Raw genomic sequence first — 23547 nt, 5'->3', positions numbered from 1 at the left:
ATACATTCTACAGTGGCTTTACCTGCTACAAAGATAGAGTGGAACAGTCATGACAGAGACCTTAAGGTCTGCAAAGCCTAAAATATTTACTCTATAGCCCTTTATAGATACACTAGAGGCCCGGCGCACGAAATTCGTGCGTGTGTACAGTCCCTAGGCCTGGCCTGTGATCAGGGCCACCTCCCCCAGCTGCCTGCAGCCGGCCCCACCCCCCCCACCACCACCCACCCCCAGTTCCCCATTCACCATCGGATGATCGGTGCCTGACAGCCAGGGGGAAGGGAACGAGAGGTCGGCCCGCCGGCCCCGCCCCCGCTGCGGGTGGCCATCAGGCGACTGGAGCCTGCCGGCCATGGAAAGGACCAAAAGGTGGTGAGTGTGCTTCATAGTGACTGGTTCAGCAGTTGTTCTGGTCGTTCTGCCGTTATGGTCAATTTGCCTATTACCCTTTTATTATATAGGATTTGCTATCCCCTTGTCTAAGAAAAAGTACAACCTAGAATGGATTCGGTGAGATAACTAGCAGTCTACACGTTCAAAATATATCTCAGAAATTGTTATAAAGACACAAGGACGCCCTAGCTGGTTGGGCTCGGTGGATAGAGCATCGTCCTGAGGACTGAAAGGTCACGGGTTTGATTCCGGTCAAGGGCACATGCCCAGGCTGTGGGTTCAATCCCCAGTGTGGGCTGTGCAGGAGGCAGCCAATCAAGATTCTCTCCCATCACTAATGTTTCTATCACTCTCCCTCTCCCTTCCTCTCTGAAATCTATAAAATATATATATACTAGAGGCCCGGTGCACAAAATTCGTGCACTGGGGGGGGCGGGGGTGTCCCTCAGCCCAGCCTGCACCCTCTCCAATCTGGGACCCCTCAAGGGATGTCTGACTACCTGTTTAAGCCCAATCCCAGTGGGCAGTCGGACATCCCTCTCACAATCCAGGACTGCTGGCTCCCAACTGCTCGCCTGCCTGCCTTCCTGATTGCCCCTAACCGCTTCTGCCTGCCAGCATGATCACCCCCTAACCACTCCCCTGCCAGCCTGATTGATGCCTAACTGCTCCCCTGCCAGCCTGTTTGCCCCTAACTGCCCTCCCCTGCAGGCCTGGTCACCTCTAACAGCCCTCCCCTGTAGGCCTGGTCACCCCTAACTGCTCTCCCCTGCAGACCTGGGTCCCTCCCAACTGCCTTTCCCTGCAGGCCTGGTCGCCCCCAACTTCCCTCCTCTGCCGGCTTGGTCACCCCTAACTGCCCTCCCCTGCAGGCTTGATTGCCCCCCACTGCCCTCCCTTGCAGGCCTAGACCCTCCCAACAGCCCTCCCCTGCTGGCCTGATCGCCCACAACTGCCCTCCCTTGCAGGCCTGGTCCCTCCCAACTGCCCTCCCCTGCTGGCCATCTTGTGGTGGCCATCTTGTGTCCACATGGGGGCAGGATCTTTGACCACATGGGGGCAGCCATCTTGTGTGTTGGAGTGATGGTCAATCTGCATATTACTCTTTTATTAGATAGGATAGAGGCCTGGTGCACGGGTGGGGGCCAGCTGGTTTGCCCTGAAGGATGTCCCAGATCAGGGTGGGGGTTCCCTTGGGGTGTGGGGCGGCCTGGGCGAGGGGCCTGTGGTGGTTTGCAGGCTGGCCACGCCCCCGACGACCCAAGCGGAGGCCCTGGTATCTGGGGTTTATTTATCTTCTACATTGTAGCCTGGAGCAGGGCCAAGCCTTCTGCTTGCTCCGTGGCGGCAGCCATTTCTGTTGGGGATTTATGTATCTTCTATAATTGAAACTTTGTAGCCTTAATCGGAAGTCTAGGCCGGCCAGGGTGTGCAGAAAGGTTGGCTTCCTCCATCGCCGGGGGCAACCCTAGCCTCTTGCTCTTTCCAGCTCCATGGCTGGCCCCATTTCTGTTTGGGTTTATGTATCTTCTATCATTGAAACTTTGTAACCTTGAGTGGATGCCTAGGCCGGCAAGGGCAGGCGGAAAGCTTGGCTTCCTCCATTGCAAGGGAAACCCAAGCCTCCCTCCTGCTCTCTGTGGCCGTAGCCATCTTGGTTGGGTTTATTTGCATATTCGCTCCTGAATGGCTGGTGGGCATGGCTGGTGGGTGTGGTTCGTGGGTGTAGCGGAGTGATGGTTAATTTGCATATTACTCTTTTATTAGATAGGATATGTGAGTGAACTGAATAAATACTACAGTGTTTCCCCGAAAATAAGACATCCTCCGAAAATAAGACCTACTTACAGGTTTCCTTCTGAGTGAAATATAAGGCATCCCCCGAAAATAAGGCCCCCAGGCTCTGCCTCAGAATGAAAAGTAATTTACCGTAAACTGGTCGCTAGGGCCGCCCCGACTGGCGTCTAGCAACCAGTGACGTTACGCGGAGTCCTGACTTCACTGCTGTGTGGAGGCGGAGCGGAGGTCGGAGTGAGTGGTGAGCGCGGGGCAGGAGAGAGGAGAAGACTTTCGCAGATGCGTGTAGAAGAACAGGAGGATTAGAGCGGACGGGATGCGGCGAAGGTGGTGAGTGCTGGTCTGTCTCTGGTGACACTACCTGATGCTCGCAGCTGCCTTCATGATGACTGAAGGTTCTCAGTCAGTGGCAGACCCTGCTCCAGCCCAGATCCAGGCCCCAGCAAGCCCAGTGACAGTCCCCAGGCAGGCCCCAGGGGGTAAATGTCTGATAAAGGGGTAGGGGGGATGTCTAGTGAAGGTGTTCAGTGGCACAGGGGTGGGGGGAGGGGGATCACTTAAAATGACACAGGAGGATCAGAGGGGGCAATTAAAATGACACAGGAGGATCAGAGGGGACAATCAAAATGACACAGGAGGATCAAAAGGGGTTACTAAAATGGTAATCCCCCCTCTGATTCTCCTGTGCCATTTTGATTCCCCCCTCTGATCCCCCCTGTGTCATTTTGAGTGATTCCCCTCCCCCCACCTTGATACCCCAATTCCTTTTTTTTTTTACCCCCAGAAATGAGCGCAAAAAGAAAAAGCTACCCCGTGGAGTACAAGAAAGGAATCGTGGAAGACTCTTGGGGCCAAAATCTTACTGCTTTTTGCAAAGAGAAGATGTTGAGTATCCGATTGGTCCGAAAATGGCGAGCAGGGTATGGTAACCTCATTGAACAAGTGGACAAGGGAAATGCTAAAAAGCGCAAGTGTGGATCAGGTCGGCAACCATTATTTTCTGAGCTGGAAGACCTGATCTGTGAATGGGTTGTTGACAGGAGAGCAAAGGCTTTGGTTGTAATAGGGCTCAGATTCAAGAATTTGCCCTTGCAATGGCACCACAGTTTGACATAGCCCCCGAAGACTTCAAAGCATCACAACACTGGCTGGATAATTTCCTTCAGCGAAGTGAACTGTCTTTAAGAAGATCTACAACATTGTTTAGGTTGGAAGATACTCAAGTTATTAAGCGAGCACTTGCATTCAAGTCCTTTATTGATGATGCTGACTTCTCTAAATACAATCTTTCCAACATGATTGCTATGGATGAAACTGCAGTGTTTATGGGCCAATCATCTCAAACAACAATTGAACAGCGGGGTGCCTCCTTAGCTTACATTCTCTCCACTGCTTACGAAAGTGCACGTGTTTCCTGTATTTTGGCAATTCGTCTGGATGGCACTAAAATCCCACCTTTAATCATTTCTAAGGGCAAGAAGGAAAAGATTGAACGTGTTTTGGGCGTTTTTATTCTTGAAACTGAAAAAGCCTGGGCCACACAAGCAGTTATAAGGAAGTGAGTCGATTTAATGCTGCCACTTGTTATGCGAGGGAGCCAAAGAGGTCTGCTAGTCTGAGATGCAGCCAGCACTCACCGCGCTAAAGACATGAAGACATTTCTTCACAAAAGAAAAATAGATCAGATGATTCCCGCAGGAATGACGGCCTATCTCCAGACTCTTGATATTGCAATAAACAAGCCATTCAAAGACAATTTGCGCATGGAAATTAATGACTACATTGAAAATAGAATGGAGAGAAATCAGCGTGGAAACTTTGTGAAACCTAAACTGCAAGAAGATGTGACTTGGGTGAAGAATTCATGGGAGAAAATCACTGACAGTTGCATTGCAAATGCACTGCGAGCAGGCTACCTTGACAAGAAGTACTCATTTAAAGACAGTGCTATTGCTAAACATGAGAGATTTGGTCCACTGATTCTGAAAGAAATGGAGTCACAAGAAATTCACCAGGAAATTCAGGAATTGGATTGTTACGATGATGTTCCAGAAGATGATGACATGATTGTCATTGAATAAATGAGTAAATTCTTGATACTGTAGGATTCACAGTTTGTCTGGTTTGTGTTGACAACTACCGTACTACCGTACCGTATACAGGTAATAAATTTCCTTTATTTTCATTTAACAATAAATGTGTGCCGTATTCTTCTTCATGGAAAAATAAGACATCCCCTGAAAATAAGACCTAGCCTGTCTTTGGGGGCAAAAATTAATATAAGACACTGTCTTATTTTCGGGGAAACACGGTAGAAAGAGGAACTTTCAAGAAAGCAGGGGGCTGAAATACAATTTGTAAGTTGACTATGGAAATAAAGTATATCTGAACATCTGACATACAGTGGAACAGGGATGCAAATAACCTATCTAATAAAAGAGTAATATGCAAATTAACCATCACTCGGCTACACCCACAAGCCACGCCCACAAGCCAATCAGGAGCGAATATGCAAATAAACCCAACCAAGATGGCTACAGCCACAGAGAGCAGGAGGGAGGCTTGTGTTTCCCCAGCAATGGAGGAAGCCAAGCTTTCCACCTTGGCGTAGGCCTCCACTCAAGGCTACAGAGTTTCAATGATAGAAGATACATAAACCCAAACAGAAATGGCGGCAGCCACGGAGCTGGAAAGAGCAGGAGGCTAGGGTTGCCCACGGCGATGGAGGAAGCCAAGCTTTCTGCACACCCTGGCCGGCCCAGGCCTCTGCTTAAGGCTACAAAGTTTCAATTATAAGAGATACATAAATTCCAACAGAAATGGCTGCCGCCAAGGAGCAAGCAGAAGGCTTCGCTCCACTCAAGGCTACAAAGTTTCAATTATAAAAGATAAATAAACCCCAGATACCAGGGCCTCCGCTTGGGTTGTCGGGGGCGTGGCTGGCCTGCAAACCACCACAGGCCCCTCGCCCAGGCCGCCCCACACCCCAAGGGAACCCCCACCCTGATCCGGGACATCCTTCAGGGCAAACCAGCTGGCCCCCACCCGTGCACCAGGCCTCTATCCTATATAATAAAAGAGTAATATGCAGATTGACCATCACTCCAACACACAAGATGGCTGCCCCCATATGGTCAAAGATCCTGCCCCCATGTGGACACAAGATGGCCACCACAAGATGGCCAGCAAGGGAGGGCAGTTGGGAGGGACCAGGCCTGCAAGGGAGGGCAGTTGTGGGCGACCAGGCCTTCAGGGGAGAGCAGTTGGGGGGGACCAGGCCTGCAGGGGAGGGCAGTTAGGGGTGACCAGGCCTGAAGGGGAGGGCAGTTAGGGGTGACCAGGCCTGCAGGGGAGGGCAGTTAGGGGCAAACAGGCTGGCAGGGGAGCAGTTAGGCATCGATCAGGCTGGTAGGGGAGTGGTTAGGGGGTGATCAGGCTGGCAGGCAGAAGCTGTTAGGGGCAATCAGGAAGGCAGGCAGGTGAGCAGTTGGGAGCCAGCAGTCCTGGATTGTGAGAGGGATGTCTGACTGCCCGTTTAGGCCCGATCCCACCAGGATCGGGCCTAAACGGGCAGTCGGACATCCCTCGAGGGGTCCCAGATTGGAGAGGTTGCAGGCTGGGCTGAGGGACACCCCCCCCCCCCGTGCACGAATTTTGTGCACTGGGCCTCTAGTGTTGAATATAAAAATAAACAAATCTGACCTCAGAGAAAAACTAAGCACAGAAAGACAAAAGTAGAAGTTCCTAAGCCTGATAAAATAAACAACTTTGTAGAAAAATCTTGTAAGGGAACCAACCCACCTTTCCGTTCAAACTGACATTGATCCAATTCACGCATGCTGAAGAGAAAAGGGAACCCACTGGTTTATGTAACTGGGTAGCTCAATAGTTGGAACTGGCTTGAAACACAGATCTATGGCCCTGCTCTCAGTACTGCTCAGTTGCACTCTGCAGTCAGGCCCCTGTCTGTGGCAGCAAGATGCCCACAGAGTCCCAAACCCCCAGGTCCCTAGCTTAGCAATCCTGATGGAGAGAGAATGTCTCTCTCGGAACTCAACACAGCAAATCTGGAGAAGACGTACCAGGTCATTCTTAGACTTGTCCGAGGCTGTGTTCCAAGCCTGGCCCAGTTTAGGCTTTATGCCTTTACCCTCAGGCCCCCAGAACGATATGAAATGTGCAAAGAGGGGTTCCCCAAAGGGCACTGCAGGAATGCTAAGTAAAAAGAAACAATAAATGTCCTCTATGGCCACTTACAAGTTAAGACTATGGCCCCTGGATATTTTAACAGGCTTTCAAAATGATACTCCTTGCTCCTTCCCTGGTTAGGAGACAGGGTTTTTCAACTTCATCAAGGCAAGGTAGCAGAGAAGGTCAAACTACCACACACACACACACTGTCTGATTTGTCTGCACTAGACATAATTTTGAATACCATAGAGAAAACCTGCTTATAGATTAGCAAAAAAAAAAAAAAAAGGCAATTTGTAAATCAGATGACCATCCTTTGGCCCCTCTGAAAACATTTCGTTCAGGACAAAGTATTTCCATGGTGCAGCCTGCCAAATTTTATCTTCTTCATTTTAGCCACATACTTTTTAAATCTCCATTTGAAGGTCAACAAGATATACAAGTTTGAGGTCTATAATTAGCTCTAAATTATAAAATAACTTAAGAGGTTGTATTTGTATTCCTCTTACAAACGTTCATTCACTTTCTCTGAGAAGCTTCCTGGTCAGCTGAACCCAATGGATACCTGATATTTCCTTAGATTGGTTGATCCTTGAGTAAATCATTTCAGTTGCCCCTCCACAGCACAAGGTAGAAAGTTTATATTAAATTAAAGTGTTTTAATAAGCAGAAAACTCATTTAAGATCAAAAGCTTGGGCACCCTTGCTATAAGAAATTATTTTTTACAGTAGAATCAGAAAAACATGGACGAGGGCTGCCGCTATATGCTGGATTAACGCCAAACATCTTTTATTTGGAATTATATTATGAAAGCCAAAATTTCTAACACATCTTCAAGAAGGAAGATTGATAAATGTATTTTAAAGCCATAGTTCCCATCTACAAATTAGAATATTCTTGGGCATCTCTCAGGTCATCAAAAATGACACAAAATCTTTAAAATCAAAATTAATTTTAAATAAATTTTTATTTTTTTTAAAAAAACACACACACATACAAATAGGCCAAACTACATTCAAACCTGAGCGAGCTGTAATCTTTTTAAAGAACTTAGTAGTCCAAAAAGCCTAATACTTACTGCTGATTCAGCTCACAGAATCAGCCCTCTTCAAGCAGCCACACAATCACAAACGTCATCTGGCCACCTTTTCTGGGTATTGGAGATCCACTGTGCAGGGAGCCACAGAGCCCTGCCCGCTAGGAGCTTACAGTGTAGCTGGAGAAGAACGAAACATCCAGAACAGACACAAAGTCTACACTCCATCACAACGAAAGCAGTTACTGGCATAAGTCATCACATGTTTTAACAAATGAGCCGTTAGGACTATCTTGGCAAATATACAGTACATCACGTTTCAACCTGACACATGGGAAAAAAGGTTTTCTGTTTTTGTTCCCTCATGTTTCAAGTGAAATGAATTAAAAGAAGAAAACACAGTTGCAAACCAAAGGTACCAGGAAATTTACTGTTCATGTCCCCGCACTGCTCCGTGGTTCTACATCCGGATGTCAAGTTCAGTAGCTTTGACTGCCAAAACGATGTACAAATTCAGACAGCGAGTACACAGCTCCCCACCCTACCTTGGGGTCCATACTGATAAAGTCATTCAGGTTCATTTTGGAATCTAAAAAAGGACATGAAAGAAATGTCCACTGAAAACACAATTTTGGTTTAACAGCAATAAAACCATCCAGAAGGCCAAAAGTAGGGGGATTTATTCAAATGGATAAGGGTTCAGTATCACTGCTGTGGTATTCTTGTCGCAGATGTAAAACCTTGATCTACTCAGGACAAAACATCACACAAACCCGAACTGAGGGATGCCCTACAAAATAACTGACCAGTACTCTTCAAAGGTTTGAAAGTTACAAGAGAAAGAAAGAATTTGTCACAGATTGAAGGAGACCAAGGAGACATGACAACGAAACCTAAGAGCCTGGACCAGAAAAAACATCAGTGGGAAAACTTGCAAAATGTAAATGACGTCTCTAAGTTCATAGTATTATGTCAATATTTTTTTTATCAATTGTATCATTTTCTTAGTTTTAATGATTACACTATGGTTTACTCGGAATCTGAGTAAAGTGTATATAGGAACTTTGTTCTATTTTAGCAAATTCTCTAGAAGTCTAAAGTTATTTAAAAGTAAACAGTGAATTCCATTGTGTAATGGTTAGCACTCTGGACTCTGAAACTAAACAGTTAAATGAAAAAAAAATGCATGAATAACCAAACTGCCAATTTACATGGAATTCAGAGGATACAAAAGAGACACCATTAGGAAAATCCAGACTGCTTCTCCCAGACTGTTTCTTCAGCAAATAAATTACAAGAAAATAAAAGAATTGCAAAAAGCATCTATATATTTAAAAAGCCCATCCTTACAACGAAAGCAACTAGATAATCAGCAAAACCAGTAGTTTCACTGAAGTCATCAGAAAGCTGGGGATGCAGGGTGACCAAGTACCCCGAAATAAAGCAAAGATAGGAGCCTCCAAGGAGAGAGGGGCAAAAGCTCTTGCTTACCTGGGATAGATACCATGCCCCATGTAAGTCAGTAAGCAGGTCAGCTAACATTTTTAACAAATTGCTAATGGAAACCTCAACTTCTGAAATATAATAGTATTTGTTTTCTAGGCCCTCTAATATATTAAGTAAAAAATTATTACTATCTTCAAGTATTCTTACTTAAAAAGATCAATAGCCCAGCTGGTGTGGCTCAGTGGTTGAATGTCAACCTATGAACCAAGAGATCATGCTTTGGGTTTGATCCCCAGTGCGGGAGGCAGCCTATCGATAATTCTCTTTCATCACTGATGTTTCTACTTCTCTATCCCTCTCCCTTCCTCTCTAAAAATCAATAAAAACATTTAAAAAAGTGTGTATAGCATTAAAAAAAAACAGACACCTCCTCCCTCCCCCATAAAAAAAACCTTTCTTAAGCACAGTGTGCTGACCTTACCACTTTCTAGCCATGCACCTTAGGCAAAGGGCTTATGCATCTATCCAATGTGGAAAATAAAGCTGAACTCGTTGAGTTGTGGTGGAAAATAAATTAATAACAGGATAGCAGTCATCAAACCCTAAGGAATGACTCAAAGACCATCAGGGCTGATGAGGTGGTGTTTCCTGAACGTCTACTATGCACAAGGCTCTGAGTTCACATCCATGAGATGGGAAGCTGCCAAAGCACATTGCCCCAGACCACGCCCCCTACGGCAGGTTGTCCAAGACTGAAAGGTAGACCTGTGAAGCCCTCGCCTAGCCAAGGATCGGTCCCAATTCTGATGCTGAGCCTGGAAAGCAGGCCGGTAGACCAAAGAGCAATTCCAGTATAAATTTTTTAAATTACGAGAGCTTCTCACAGAGACCCTCAAAAATCAGAGTTTGATTCCTCTCTTAGTTCACGCCCTTCGAATATGTTCTTACCTTCTTCCTTGCTAAACTCTGAATACTTCTGCTCCATTTTTCTGGCTGTTGCACAGCTTACAGAGCACTTTCCACAGACAGTATCACCCATGTGAGGGGATGACCTCACCAATCAATGGCAATGTTGTGAATTACTCTCAACCATTAATAATGTTTCAACTCATGTGAATGCCAAACAATAGTAATAGGGTGAAGAACTCTTCATCTACTCAAATCTCAAGGAATTATTAACTGGACTGATGCCTAAAAGCACATACACCAGATGAGTGGTACAATAAAATCTGCTTGCTCTCCCCGCCTCCTAATGCAGATTTTGTTCTAGCGCCAGGGATCTGACGCTTCATCCATCACCAGGATGCACTGGTGATTTTCCCACCATAACGCGAAACCCTACCACAGCAAGGTGCTACTAGCCCCAGTGTTAAACGACACAAACATGCAGATCTTCTAAAGGCCAGTCATGTCCCAGCAATAAGTACATTCAATATTCTAGCAGGTGGCAGGGTCTACTCCCAACACTTTCCTCTCCCATGACTCCTATGTCCTGTTCTCCGTGCCTCAGTTTCTGAAGCTGATAAAAACACAGAACCACACTTCCTCTAACCTCTTTACCACTCAGAGGGTTTACCCAAAAAGCAATGAGATGTTTGTCCCTGATTAGGGGGAAAGGCTGATCTGCACAGGGACTGGAAATGCCTCCACGAGGCGTGTGTGGCTCACCTCCAGTTTGAATGCAGGGATACGAGGGAGGAGGTTCTCTCCAGTTCCCACTGGAATCTTTCATGTGAGATCGGTCAGAAGCGAAGTTCTTCAAGTAAGAATCGGCGCGGATAACTCTAAATTTCCTGCAGATAAATCAGCATTCATTTACCGCAGGGAGGTATCACAGTTGAAATTCTAACCTCAATTTTTGTAAAGACTCATTTTCTATGACATGCACAAAACTAAGCAGGCATTTTGCCCTTACTGGTTTGGCTCAGTGGATGGAGCATCGGCCTGCGGACTGAAAGGTCCCAGGTTCGATTCCGGTCAAGGGCATGTACCTTGGTTGTGGGTACATCCCCAGTGGGAGGTGTGCAGGAGGCAGCTGATCGGTGTTTCTCTCTCATCGATGTTTCTAACTCTCTATTCCTCTCCCTTCCTCTCTGTAAAAAATAAATAAAATATACTTTAAAAAAAAAAAACTAAGCAGGCATTTTCATACTATTAGTAATATGCAAATATGTGTGTGGCTTGTTACCTCTTAAAGAAGCCATGAGAAATGATCAAATGAAATCCAGAACTACAAAGGCACAAAATACATCTGGTATCGGGAGCAAAACACATTATTTTCAGGTGCTGCCATGACGGCCTTCTCAATTTTGGCATCATAAGGCATCCTAACCCCACACCACACACACCCTACCACCCTCTCAAAAACAAGAGTATGAGAGAAATCCCCCAAATGACTAAGAAAATGTTTGAGATCTTATCACACACATTTTTAAAAGAGTGCCAACCTTTTATACGATGGACAACCTTTAAAACTTTACAACATTTTGAATCTTCTGTGTAGCACATCATTCTCAAATATCAACTCAATGGTGATGCCAAGATAAACAATCTTTACTAAGCAAATGCAAAAAGAAACAAACCAACTCTATATCATTGTCAAGGTCTCACGTCAGAAAGTAAGAAAATTCATCCTGAATTTCCTCACCTTCTAAACTGGGGATGGATGTCCTCATCGGACTTAAAGGCATCTTCCACATAAGCATCAAAGAGGCAGGGAAATGGCAGGACAGTGTCGAGATCATAAATGAAGCTCTGTCCTCCACTTGAAACATGAAGCAAAACCACATGGTAATCCTGGAGGTAAAAGTTGCCCAAGTTAACCAGGTTACTCTATGATGGTGAATTCCAAGGCTGAGATATAATGCATATATAGCCCCAACAGCAGACACAAGATGAATACAACCCTCTTTATAAGAGCAAAATAAAATAAAGCAAACACAAAATCCTGAAAACAGACCAATTGTGCAGTGACAGGGTAAACAGTGGAAATGTTCATATATATCAGAAACTCTTTGACCCAGCAATTTTACCTCGAGGAATCCACCCTAGAGAGAAATGGCAATACACAAGTAATGGTATATATATATTTATACATATATAAAATCTCTGCAGCACTGTTTATAATAGTGGAAATTCAGAAAAAAACAAAAGCCCACCACAAGGGGTAAGGTTAATAAACGATGATGCATGCAGCCATAGGATGGAGTAGCTGTTAAAAAGATTTTGGTAAATTTATGTGGAAAACAGAAAAATGTCCATGTTATATAGCTGGGTGGAAGAAGCAAATTGCAGAATATGCATAATATATTCTTTTTAAAAAGTTTATGTGGACACACATGCATTCAGAAGTACATATGCATGCATATGAACACAGAGGATAGAGTCTGCAAGAATATCCTCCCACCTCTTAACAAAGGGGACTGTTTTATACTAGATTGGTAGCTAAAGGAAAGAAAAATGTTGGCTTTTGTTTTTGGTTTGGTTTTGTTTTAATCAGCTAAAACCTCATGTGTAACCATTAAGGAATAAAGAGAGTTTTGTGTGCACAGCTTGGACACTGTACGTGAATCCTCACTCTCACTCCCGGACACCAGGCACTGCTGGAAGGGATGTCAGGGTGGTTATCAAGGAACATGAGGGCAGTCCAGTGCTTTGAGTTCTTCGAAGCAAAAATGCTATCACAGAGAACAGCACTGCGAGATTAAAAGTTCAGTCATCTATATAATATGGCCGAACAACCGGCAGAACGACCAGTAGCTATGACGCGCACTGACCACCAGGGGGCAGACGCTCAACGCAGGAGCTGCTCCCTGGTGGTCAGTGTGCTCCCACAGGGGGAGCGCCACTCAGCCAGAAGCCGGCTCGCAGCTGGCGAGCGCAGTGCCAGTGGCAGGAGCCTCTCCCGCCTCCCCTGCAGGCAGGTGGTAAGGAGCGAGGGGTCCCAGACTGCATGGGGGCACAGGCTGGGCTGAGAGACGCCCCCTCCTCCCCCGAGTGCACGAATTTCATGCACCGGGCCTCTAGTATTAGGATAACATTCATATTATCATCTTACGTTTCTAGTTCTTCAGAGCTTATAAAGCATTTTCTCAAATGTTATTTCATTTGACTCTGTGAGGTGAGAAAGATAATTCACTTATTGAGACTTGAGATGTTGTACCATTGGAGCCTAAAGTGCTTCCTCTGGCTCCAATTCCATCTTAGGACAGCAGAAATAGCTTCAGAAATGGATGCTCATCCCCTGTACTCCCCTCCTAATGCATCTGACCCTCCAGGTTTAAACGAAGAGTTGCTCCCCCATAACAGTCCAGTTTCCTTTCCCCGCGCTTGTCCATCTTATTCCCCCCCATCTGTGGCAACCTTCCCCACGATTCTCTCCACACCCATCACTCAAGCTCCAACTCAAAGGCTCTCTTCCCCATAAGTCCGTGTTGTTGTTTTTTTAATCTTCTCCCATCCCCTGCCAGTCTCTGCCATATCCAAAATCTGTTTCTCAAGGCGTTGGTAGTATAGTGGTGAGCATAGCTACCTTCTAAAACCTGTTTCTCTCTTGACATCTTCTAACTCATGTTACAGTTGTTTTGCCGTACACACTCCCTTCCCTATCGTTTGTGGGAAACGGTGCTATTGAGATACAGACACAGAGATGAGAAAGACCGCTCCTCACCCTCAGGGAGTTCCCAGAGAAGTGAGTGGGAAACAAGTCAACGGCTGCAGGAGGCAGGAGAGCAAGCAGTAAGGGCATTCTGAAGTTGGCTCGCCTCCGCAAGCCCTTCCACTTACCAGCCTGCTACCCTTTTATAAAATGAAGGGAACTGTAGCATGTACCTCAGAGTACAATGGGAGAATGAGTGAGACTATGTATGTAAATGCCTTTTATTTTATTTACTTATTTATTTATTGGTAAATGCTTTTAAAAAGAGGGACATGACCACAGGTCCTCGCCCCGCAAGTTACCTAAAAAAAAAGGGAAGCAAGACCCTGACTCAAAATCAGCTGCGTGGGTCATTAATGAGAATGGTCATAAATGAAATGGACTGTCTGCAACAGGGGTCATGCGGTGTCGCTAACAACAATACTAGTAGCTACCGCTATCGAGCACAGTACCAGGCACCGAACCGAATGCCTGGGTAATATTTCCTGCCTTACCTCATCAAAGCCTCCCAAACCCACTGACCAGAGAGGACACTGAAAAAAGAGGGTACGTAACTGTAGGGAGCGGTTATAGGGTTAAGCCTCGGACTGACCTGCTGGCAAAGCCGCAAACCAGTCCCAGCTTAGAGGGCGCAGCCCTCTAAGCATAATTAAGCTTGATCTTGTGACCCTCCCTAGATCCTTCCTGGGTAGCTAATGGGCTGTGGGAGGTGCAGCAAGTGCTGCCAAAACAAGTGAAACTCACAAGAACACTGTAACTATGGTGACCACTACCTTGTTTACCTCTGACTATAAAATAAAGCATCAGCTTGCAGTCTGGGTCTGTTCTGTGGCCTCAGCCAGGCCCAGAAGATCCACCTCGACCCAGCTTATTCTCTTTGTCTTTTCATCACCCTTCGCCGGCCCTCCCTCAAGCTCGCCAAACCCTTGGCTGTGCTGGCGCAGCACACATAACACGTCCAGTTCAAAGCCATCAATGCGAGACTGGGCTTCACCCCATTGTGTCTGACTCTAAATCCGAGCTCCTAACCCAACACCCAACACCCAACACTGCTGGGTTTGGGCTTTAGTGTCAGAGCCGCACATCACCCGCTGGGGAAAGAAGTGAAAACGTAGCTCTGTGAAGCCAAGGACTTTAGTCTGTTTTGTGCCTGACAAATAATAGGTACCCAATAAATATGTTAAATGAAGCCAATTCAAATGGTATCTTACTTTAAATAAGTATCAGAAACTACATGTTCATTAAATTATCATGAATGGCCCTAACCGGTTTGACTCAGTGGAGAGAGCGTCAGCCTGCGGACTGAAGGGTCCCAGGTTCGATTCCAGTCAAGGGCACGTACCTTGGTTGCAGGCACATCCCCAGTAAGAGATGTGCAGGAGGCAGCTGATCGATGTTTCTCTCTCATGGATGTTTCTAACTCTCTATCCCTATCCCTTCCTCTCTGTAAAAGATCAATAAAATATATTTTTAAAAATTATCATGAATGGAGTTTTTCTTTTACTTTATCTTCGTGGTTACTAGCTTAAACAATTCTGTTCTTCACGGGGCCGTTAAGGTGACGCACGATGTGCACTGGAAAGGACCCAGGCCTGAGACCCAGTTCTGCCCCTGATCAGCTGGATGACCTTGAGCTACTCGCTCTGCCTTTCTGGGCTTGTTTCTTCACCTGAAAAATGAAGGGGCTGGAACAGATGTGTTTTTCCAACGCCAATCATGTTCACTCAGGAGTTTTCTAAAAACGCTAACTCCTAAATCCTTCTCTAGATCAACTACATCAGAAATATGTACAGTATTTTTTAATATATTTTTATTGATTTCAGAGAGGAAGGGAGAGGGAGAGAGAGACAGAGACATCAATGATGAGAGAGAATCATTGATCAGCTGCCTCCTGCATGCCCCCTACTGCATGTGCCCTTCACCGTAACCAAAACTGGGATCCTTCAGTCACCAGGCTGACGCTCTATCCACTGAGCCAAACCAGCCAGGGCTGTAGAGTATTTTTAACAGTTTCCAGATAATTCTCATGTGCAGCCAGACTAGATATTGCTAAAGTCCTTCCCAGTGCTAAAAGGATAAGAGTCTGGGAGATAACAAATATATCTGCCACACAGACCATTTAAATTCATTCCTGTAATGCCTTAGGCAGTGTGGCTCCGTGGATATAGCCCAAAGACTGAAGGGTCCTAGGTTTGATTCTGATCAAGGGCATGTACTTCGGTTGCAGGCTTGATCCCTGGCCCTGGTCAGGACACATGCGGAAGGCAACGAATTGATGTGTCTCTCACATTTTTTCACAGTTTTTCTCTCACTGTCTCTCCCCCTCCCTTCCACTCTCTCTAAAAATCAATGGCAAAAATATCCTCAGATGCGGATAAATAAGAACAACAAAACAAACAAAAAATAAAATCATTCCTGTAATAATTTCAAAATTAAAATAAACATGCCTGTAAGGGCTTCTACCTTAGGCCAACTAACATCTATTCTCAAAAGTCAATTTATAATTAGCCTTTCTCTACTGCCCTATCCTTTCTGCTCTACCAAAACTTTAAGGGCCCTCAGGGATCACCATACTAATAATGCATCAGACACTCTCTGTGTTGACCGTCTTACCCAAATCACAGGCCCATCTCCAGGTCTTGCCTGCTGTTTCCAGATAGGAATCTACAAAAACAATAAATTTCATAAGCCACCCTTTTAGCTAAACCACCACTAAATTCTTCAAAGCAACACATACACGAAAAATAAAATATGTCTAAGCAACCAACAATCCAGGTGAAAGAATGAATGGGTAAGAAATCCAAATACTACTTCTAAGTGTCCTTAAAACTGAAAAAGCAAAAGTTAATTATACGATGGTCCTTGGAAAGTAGAAAGAGACCTGAATGAGGAATCAGAAGGCCTGGAAGGTTCAAGTCTTGCTTTCCCACTTCATTATTCATGAAACCTCCCTGAGTCTCTATTTCCTCACCTATGAAACAGAGACAGCTGTCTGAAACTGCCTAGTTCACAAGATTCCCATTAGGATCAAATGAGGTGATCCTTGCAAACGTGCTTTACAAAATAGGAAGGACTTACTTTTTTTAATACTTCATATATGTTCACTGTAGTTCTACTTAAACTCCTAGAGAAAAGGAATTTCATCTGTGTGAACACACCATCACATATTTCCTACCTACAAGTGAGAAACTAAACTCTCCTAACTCAACTGTACCCTAGAAGGTAAAAAAAAAAAAAATCTCATCCAAAAACAAATGTTAAGATGCTGCTGTATTTTACAAAGCACATTTTAAAATAGTATTAAACCCACTCTATATTTAGCATCTAATGTCCTAAATCTCTTGTTTTCTTTCTGCAGTCACTCACCAACTTACCATCTTCCTCTCATTTGATATGAAGACAGCGTAGCATTCTTCCAAGGGATACTGGTCGTGGTTTTTGATGTATTCACAGAGCTTCCAAATATTTTCTTCACTGGAATAAAATAATTATCTAATCAGTATAATTAAGCAAGAACACTCTGTGTCTTTCAAATCTGAACAAAAGACTGATGATGACATGAAACAGTTGGAAGAGACCTTAAACAAACATTTGAACCTCCTCTAAAACATCCCCAACCATCTGTTATCCAGCCTATACTGTGTGGACCCTCTGCAAACATAGAGCTCATTACCTCCCCCAGCAGTGTGTGTCTATAGAGGCATTTTATTTTATTTTTTTAAAATATATTTTATTGATTTTTTACAGAGAGGAAGGGAGAGGGATAGAGAGTTAGAAACATCGATGAGAGAGAAACATCGATCAGCTGCCTCCTGCACACCCCCACTGGGGATGTGCCCGCAACCAAGGTACATGCCCTTGACCGGAATCGAACCCGGGATCCTTCAGTCCGCAGGCTGACGCTCTATCCACTGAGCCAAACCGGTTTCGGCTATAGAGGCATTTTATAACTGATAAAAAGCTGCGTCAGTATTCTATAAGTCCTGGCCAGTAGCTCAGCTGGTTAGAGTGTCATCCCGATATGCCAAGGTGTGGGTTCGATCTCTGCTCAGGGTACATATAAGAGGCAATCAGTGAATGCATAAATAAGTGGAACAACAAATCAATGTCTCTTTCTCTCCCTCCCTTTCTCTCTCTCTCTAAAAATCAATTAAAAAATAGAATGTCTAATATTTTATAAGCATTGGGTCCAGGGATGTGAGATACAGTTGGAATTCCAACTCAGACACTTAAAAAGTAAGAAACTTCAAACATCCTGAGCTGAGATGAACATCCTTTCTCGTCTATAAAATGGGCATAATCACATTATATTAGAAATACTCAATACATCTTAGTAATACCAGTTGCCTGCTCCTTAAGGATGGGACAGGGTGGGTGTGTGGGGTGGTAGGGCTCCTGAGTGGAAAGGATCAGGGCAGTGATGTGCTATGTCCAGGAATTCTTTGGGGGGAAGCCCCTGTGAGTGTGATTCCCCAAGTCCCTCTGGAACGGAGGAAGTCCTGACTTACATAACGTTCTTTCTCATACTGAATTGAAATCTACTTTCCTATACCTCTGCCCCAGATACAACTCCCTTCTATAGAAGCGGCCTTTAACTATCTGCAGCAGCGGTCAGAACCGCCTAAGTAACGCAATGCCCAGTGCGTCCAACCAAGCCACACTAGTAGCCACAGTCACACTCCTGCCCAGGCACGCACAGCGCCTGCGGGCAGTACTCTCAGGTCAGCTCTTGGGCTCCTTTCTCCAGTGAGCCACACAGTGCCTTTGCTCAAAACCAACTACACCAACACTCCGTTCACGCACGTGACTCAATCTGTCAGAGCCTGACTTCCAGCCACCTACACCATGCTACCCAAAAACAAAGCAAGGCACAAACGGCTTGGAGGGCTGCCACCATTTTATGGAAATAAACCCTTTTTTTATTCACAGGTCTTGCCCTTGTCTACCTGTCTCAATGTTACATGAGACTGGGCTAAAACTGTGGTACATCTACACAATGGAATACTACGCTGCGGTAAAAAAAGAAGTTCTTACCATTTGCAACAACATGGATGGAAATGGAGAGCATTATGCTAAGTGAAATAAGCCAGGCAGAGAAAGATAAATATCACATGATCTCACTCATTTGTGGAATATAATGAACAACATAAACTGATGAACAAAAATAGATCCAGAGACAGAGAAACATCAATCAGAACGTCAAACCTCAGGGAAGGTAGGGGAGGGTGGGGGTAAGGGGGAGAGATCAACCAAAGGACTTACATGCATGCATATAGGCCTAATCAATGGACACAGACAACAGGGGGGTGGGGGCATGAATGGGAGGTGGGGGTAATGGGGGAATAAGGACACATATGTAATACTTTAATCAATAAAGAAATAAAAATTTTAAAAAAGACTGGGCTTAAAGCAACGAAGTTGAGCTTCTGTGTTTTTCTCCAACGATTTTGTACCTAAGAAACCTTATGGGAAAATGGGTGGTAGAGGTAACAACAAGAGATTGCTACTAACTACTTCCATAGGCTATGTCATATGGAGCAACGAAAATGTACTGTTTCAATGGGACATATAACATGTAGTATCTAACATTTTTAAAAATCTGGATGTTTTGAGACCAAGTTTTGAAAAGACATTTGTCCGTCTTGCCTACAGACATTTTGGAGAGTTGGCCACAAACATCTTCAAGAGCCTGTGATACACAAAACGCTGTGCTAAGTGCTTGGAAGATATGATAAATCAGAGCTTACAGACAGTGAGAGGAGACATACAGGTCCATAAATAAGCAAGCATCCAGGGCCATGAAAGATGCATAGAGAAAGCACAGAAGAGGGAATCACTAACTTTAAGGGATAAGGGAAGATGGAGGAATAGGTCAGTTGTTTTTTCTTGTTTGTTCCCCTTAACCTGCTCCCACAGATGTGCATAGAATTAATGCAAAAAGTTCATGAATCCATGCGTACCATAAGCGCTACTTGTAGGCTGAACACACATGTGGTTTGGACATATTTGGCCTAATTCTTCAAATATGTGTGAATGTTACACAGGAGAAACAAATTTAAGAGATACTGAATTTATAGTCCATTTCTATTGTCCTTTTTCTTTCAAGAGTGCAATTAATATCATGTAGGAGGATTTTGTGAAACTTGTGATGTTAATAAAACAAAGGGCCTTATATACTTGGAAACACTGGGATGGAAAGAGCCCCTGATTTAATGTGAGTCCTGGCACCCATTTAACTGGTTTAGAAAAAAGTAGGGAGTGATGATAATTTCTCAACCTGTCGGTTGATTATTTTGGCAGCAGAGAAGCCAACAAAGCAGCATGAGGGCCAAGATTCTGCAAGGAAGGACTGCTCGTGATGGGTTTAGTCAGAGAAGCAGGCAGGAAGGTAAAATGCTCCACAAATCACACAGTGCCACACAGAAACTGGCCACCGCCGAAACCGGTTTGGCTCAGTAGATAGAGCGTCGGCCTGCGGACTGAAGGGTCCCGGGTTCGATTCCGGTCAAGGGCATGTACCTTGGTTGCGGGCACATCCCCAGTAGGGGGAGTGCAGGAGGCAGCTGATCAATGTTTCTCTCTCATCGATGTTTCTAACTCTATCCCTCTCCCTTCCTCTCTGTAAAAAAATCAATAAAATATATATATTTTTTTAAAAAGAGGCAGACTTTGTTGTCTATGCCTATATTCCTCGAAATGTAATCAATGGACTCAAACTCCTCCACTGTGCTGCTCATACACCCAGAGTCTGGGGTGGGACCCTAAGGGCTGCATGTTTTACAAGCTCCCAGGTGATTCTCCAGCACAGTCAAATTCAGGATGGCACTGAGTAGTGTGAAGCCAGCTGAAGTTAAAGACCTGGCAGGGTAGGGAACAGCTGGTAGAATGGCCTGTTAGGAAGAACTGGAACAGGTCCCCAAGAGCTAGCCAAGGAGAGTCTGGCCTATGGCTGAAGAAACTAAAAGATGATCTACTGGAGAAACATTCATCTCCTACCATTCTCCCATCAAACCGCTCCACTCCAACACTGCCAACCTCCTTGTTAGTCCTAGAATATTCATGGCAGAGACCCTTCTCAGAGACCCTTGCCCCTGCTGTTCCTCCTGCCTGGAATGTCCCACCAATATCCACGAAGCTCGCACCCTCTTTTTCTTCAGATTTCTGTTCAAATACTACTTTACCAACAATGTCTTCCTTAAATATCCTAATATAAAAAAGTTAGTCTCCACCTGACCTGGTTTTGTCTTGTAGCACTTACCACCCAAACATGGTTTACTTGTTTTTGTCTGCTTTCCCCCAACAAAAAGCATTTAAAAAATATCAGATCTTACCAGGTACATTGTCTATTTTGTTCACTGCTGTATTCCTAGTGCCTAGAATCGTGTACTACACACTCCAAATGCCTAATACACATTTACTGAATGAATGAATGAATGAATGAATGAAACAATGAATAGACATTAGAGATAAGAACTAATAAGATTTAGGTGAGAGAAGGGCAGACAAAAAGTGTAGTAGTTAAGCATGGACTCCAGCATTACAAGTTCCAGTTTCAGGACTACCATGTGCTAGATGTGTCATCTTGGGCAAACAGGCTTCTCTGTGGCTCATCTTTTTCATTTAAAAAATTAGGAAAATGATAATAAGCAGAACCTGTGTCCTAGGCATGGATGGAAGAACTTGGCACTGGGCCTGACATGCAGTCAGAGCTGAACAAATTGTTAATCTCTTGGTGGCACCAGATTAGTGACCAGCTGAGGGAACAGTAGTTTCAGATGGCCCTAAGGTTTCACAATTGTTTAGGGACTGAAGTGGGGAAGGAGTCATACAGGCAAGGGAAGGGTAGGTGTGGGAGTCAAAGGACCAAGGTAGGCGTGGTCATTCAGCCACAGAGGTGGTCGTGGACAGGGGCACAATATGTAGAGTCCAAAGCCAAATTCTACATGTAAATCCCCATTCCTTACTCACAAGTTATGTGGCCTTAGACATATTACTTCAGTGTTCTCATCTTTAAAATGGGTATAACAATGGGTACCTACCTCCTACCTAGGGTAATTGTGGGACTTCAATGAATTCGTTTACATAGACCACTCAGCACAATGCTTGGCATATAGCAAGTGCTATGTAAGTATAACCATTATTATAATGACAACAGGGTGGTTAAGATCATGGTTTTTGGTACAAGAGGGTCTGAATTGGATTCCGGGCTGCTATTAACTGGGTGATCCTAGGAAAGTTATTGCAAAATCTCTGTGCCTGCATTATCTTCCAAAATTAAAACGACCTTCACATCAGTGTGAAACCACACCGGTTTCGGCAGAATAATTTCCAAAAGGCTGTCTGCGTTCCACCCTCCAGCTCCAACTCCCCTGCCTTGCCCTCAAGCACTGAAATCTGCTGAGAAATGTCCAAGCGAAGAGCGCCCAGCAGAATTAATGCGCCCCCGACCCTACCATTCGCGGAGAAATCCGCCCTTCCCCACCCCCACCCAGAGACCACGTTCTACCAGGAGACGAAGCTACCATTCCCGCTGCCTCCTCCCGCCAAACCAGAAAACCCGCCAGTCGGGACCCAGAGCACCCCGGGAAGGGGCCGGGCGGAGGCGGGGCCCGGCAGCAGCGGAGCAAGCCTGGGAGATACTGGGGGCTGCGCCCGCGCCCCTCACCAGTAGCAGCTGTTGTAGACACAGGCGTCCCGCGGGGGGCTGGCCGGCTGGTACTGGGCGGCTGCAGCGGTGGGGACATCCCCATCCATGGTGGCTTGGACCAGGGCACGGGCTTGAGGCAGGCGACTAGCTCAGCCCCGCAGGCGGGCTTTGGGGACGGAGCTGGCGTGCAGCAGTCCGCTCGGGTTCTCCTGCTGCGGTGGGCGGAGCCTGGGCCCTCTGGTGCAGTTCCGAGCGGTGGAGCCTGGGATGGGTGGGCGGGGCCTGGGTGGAGCCTGGGGGTGAGTGGGCGGGTCTGGGTGGGACCTGGGGTGGGGGCGGAGCCGGGGCGGAGCTGGCGGCGCAGTTTCCCCCGCGCACCGCCCAGGTGGGCAGTTCAAGTTCTGGGGGGTGGGGCTAGGGGCTGGGTGGACTGGCCCAGGGCAGCCCTGAAGGCGCAACACGTGTGGGGCCCGGGCAACGTGGGTGGGATCGGGGTGGGGTGAACGGCCTGAGTTTCCTGCGAGGAAGACTGCGCGATTCTAGAAGGAGCCGGGCCCGGTGGGAGGAGCCAGGGGCGGGCCAGGCGGCGCGGGTTCCGGGTGGACGGCGGGGATCAGGTTAGGTCGGGGAGAGGAGGTCACCGACCGCGACCTGGAGAGGAGTCTGGGGAGCGCTTGGAGTTGGTAAGCCGCGAGGCCCTGGACGACGCTTCGTGAGGCCCCACGAGGAGCCTGAGCCCTTCCTCCAGCCTGGGGCCGGGTTGCCAGCTGTGGAGGAACCCGCTGAGATGCGGAGGGCTCAGTGTGTGCGAGTGAAATAACAGAAACTTCTGTGTGAAAAACACGCTTTAGCACTTTGAGCCTAGAGTCCGCGGGAGGCCGAAGGAAGAATGGGGCGGTGGGGGGATTAATTCCAAACAGGTCAGTGCTCACTGAGCGACACCGGTCAGGCAAGAAAGGTGTTTATTTAGGGGCCTTTAGTGGTTTAACAAAGCCCATTTCATGCCAAATGGACTGCATTTCACATTGTTGGAAGAATTAATTGATTGTCGGATTACAATACAAACAATATAATTTTATTCCAATAAAGCAGCTGGCCCAGTTGTGTTTTGTTTTGTTTTTAAATCCTCACCTGAGGATATTTTTTCCATTGATTTCTAGACAAAGTGAAATGGGGGAGAGGGAGAGAGAGAAACATGGATTGATTGCCTCCTGCACGTGCCCAGGGCTGGGAACCTGCAACCGGTATGTGCACTTGACTGGGAATCGAACCCACGACCCCTTCGGTCCACAGGCCAACACTTAAGCACTGAGCAAACCGGCCAGGGCTGGCCCAGTTTTGTTATCGTGACTCTACTCATTTAGTTAAAAGTCAAGGCA

General features: G+C 46.0%; 1 protein-coding gene across 2 annotated transcripts; it reads right to left on the bottom strand.

Annotated features, from left to right (window-relative positions):
* Positions 1 to 7147: 7147 nt before the first annotated feature.
* On the bottom strand, positions 7148 to 22432 carry NTAQ1 (N-terminal glutamine amidase 1). 2 transcript variants are annotated; one of them, XM_080646354.1, is made up of 6 exons: positions 22187 to 22386; positions 16896 to 16995; positions 16135 to 16185; positions 11512 to 11660; positions 10533 to 10657; positions 7149 to 8007 (listed from the first exon to the last, which is right to left on the bottom strand). In XM_080646354.1, exons 1-6 carry the CDS (start codon positions 22273 to 22275, stop codon positions 7898 to 7900), a joined length of 624 nt encoding a protein of 207 aa, XP_080502480.1. In that variant the 5' UTR covers positions 22276 to 22386; the 3' UTR covers positions 7149 to 7897. The 2 variants fall into 2 exon arrangements, with proteins under 2 accessions (XP_080502481.1, XP_080502480.1); XM_080646355.1 differs by lacking the exon at positions 16135 to 16185 and having other exon boundaries at positions 7148 to 8007; positions 22187 to 22432.
* Between the last annotated feature and the right edge of the window lie 1115 nt (positions 22433 to 23547).

The sequence above is a fragment of the Plecotus auritus genome (assembly GCF_963455305.1).
Source record: "Plecotus auritus genome assembly, chromosome: 11".
NCBI lineage: Eukaryota > Metazoa > Chordata > Mammalia > Chiroptera > Vespertilionidae > Plecotus > Plecotus auritus.
This window is presented reverse-complemented; position numbering and strand designations above follow the sequence as displayed.

Excerpts from the sequence above, each read along its gene's own strand:
- NTAQ1 (XM_080646354.1), bottom strand. The coding sequence starts at position 22,275 with ATGGATGGGGATGTCCCCACCGCTGCAGCCGCCCAGTACCAGCCGGCC. Across the intron at positions 10,658-11,511 it reads ATCCATCCCCAGTTTAGAAG|GAAATTTAGAGTTATCCGCG; the intron begins GTGAGGAAATTC and ends ATTTATCTGCAG. Across the intron at positions 8,008-10,532 it reads TCCCTGCATTCAAACTGGAG|ATTCCAAAATGAACCTGAAT; the intron begins GTGAGCCACACA and ends GTCCTTTTTTAG.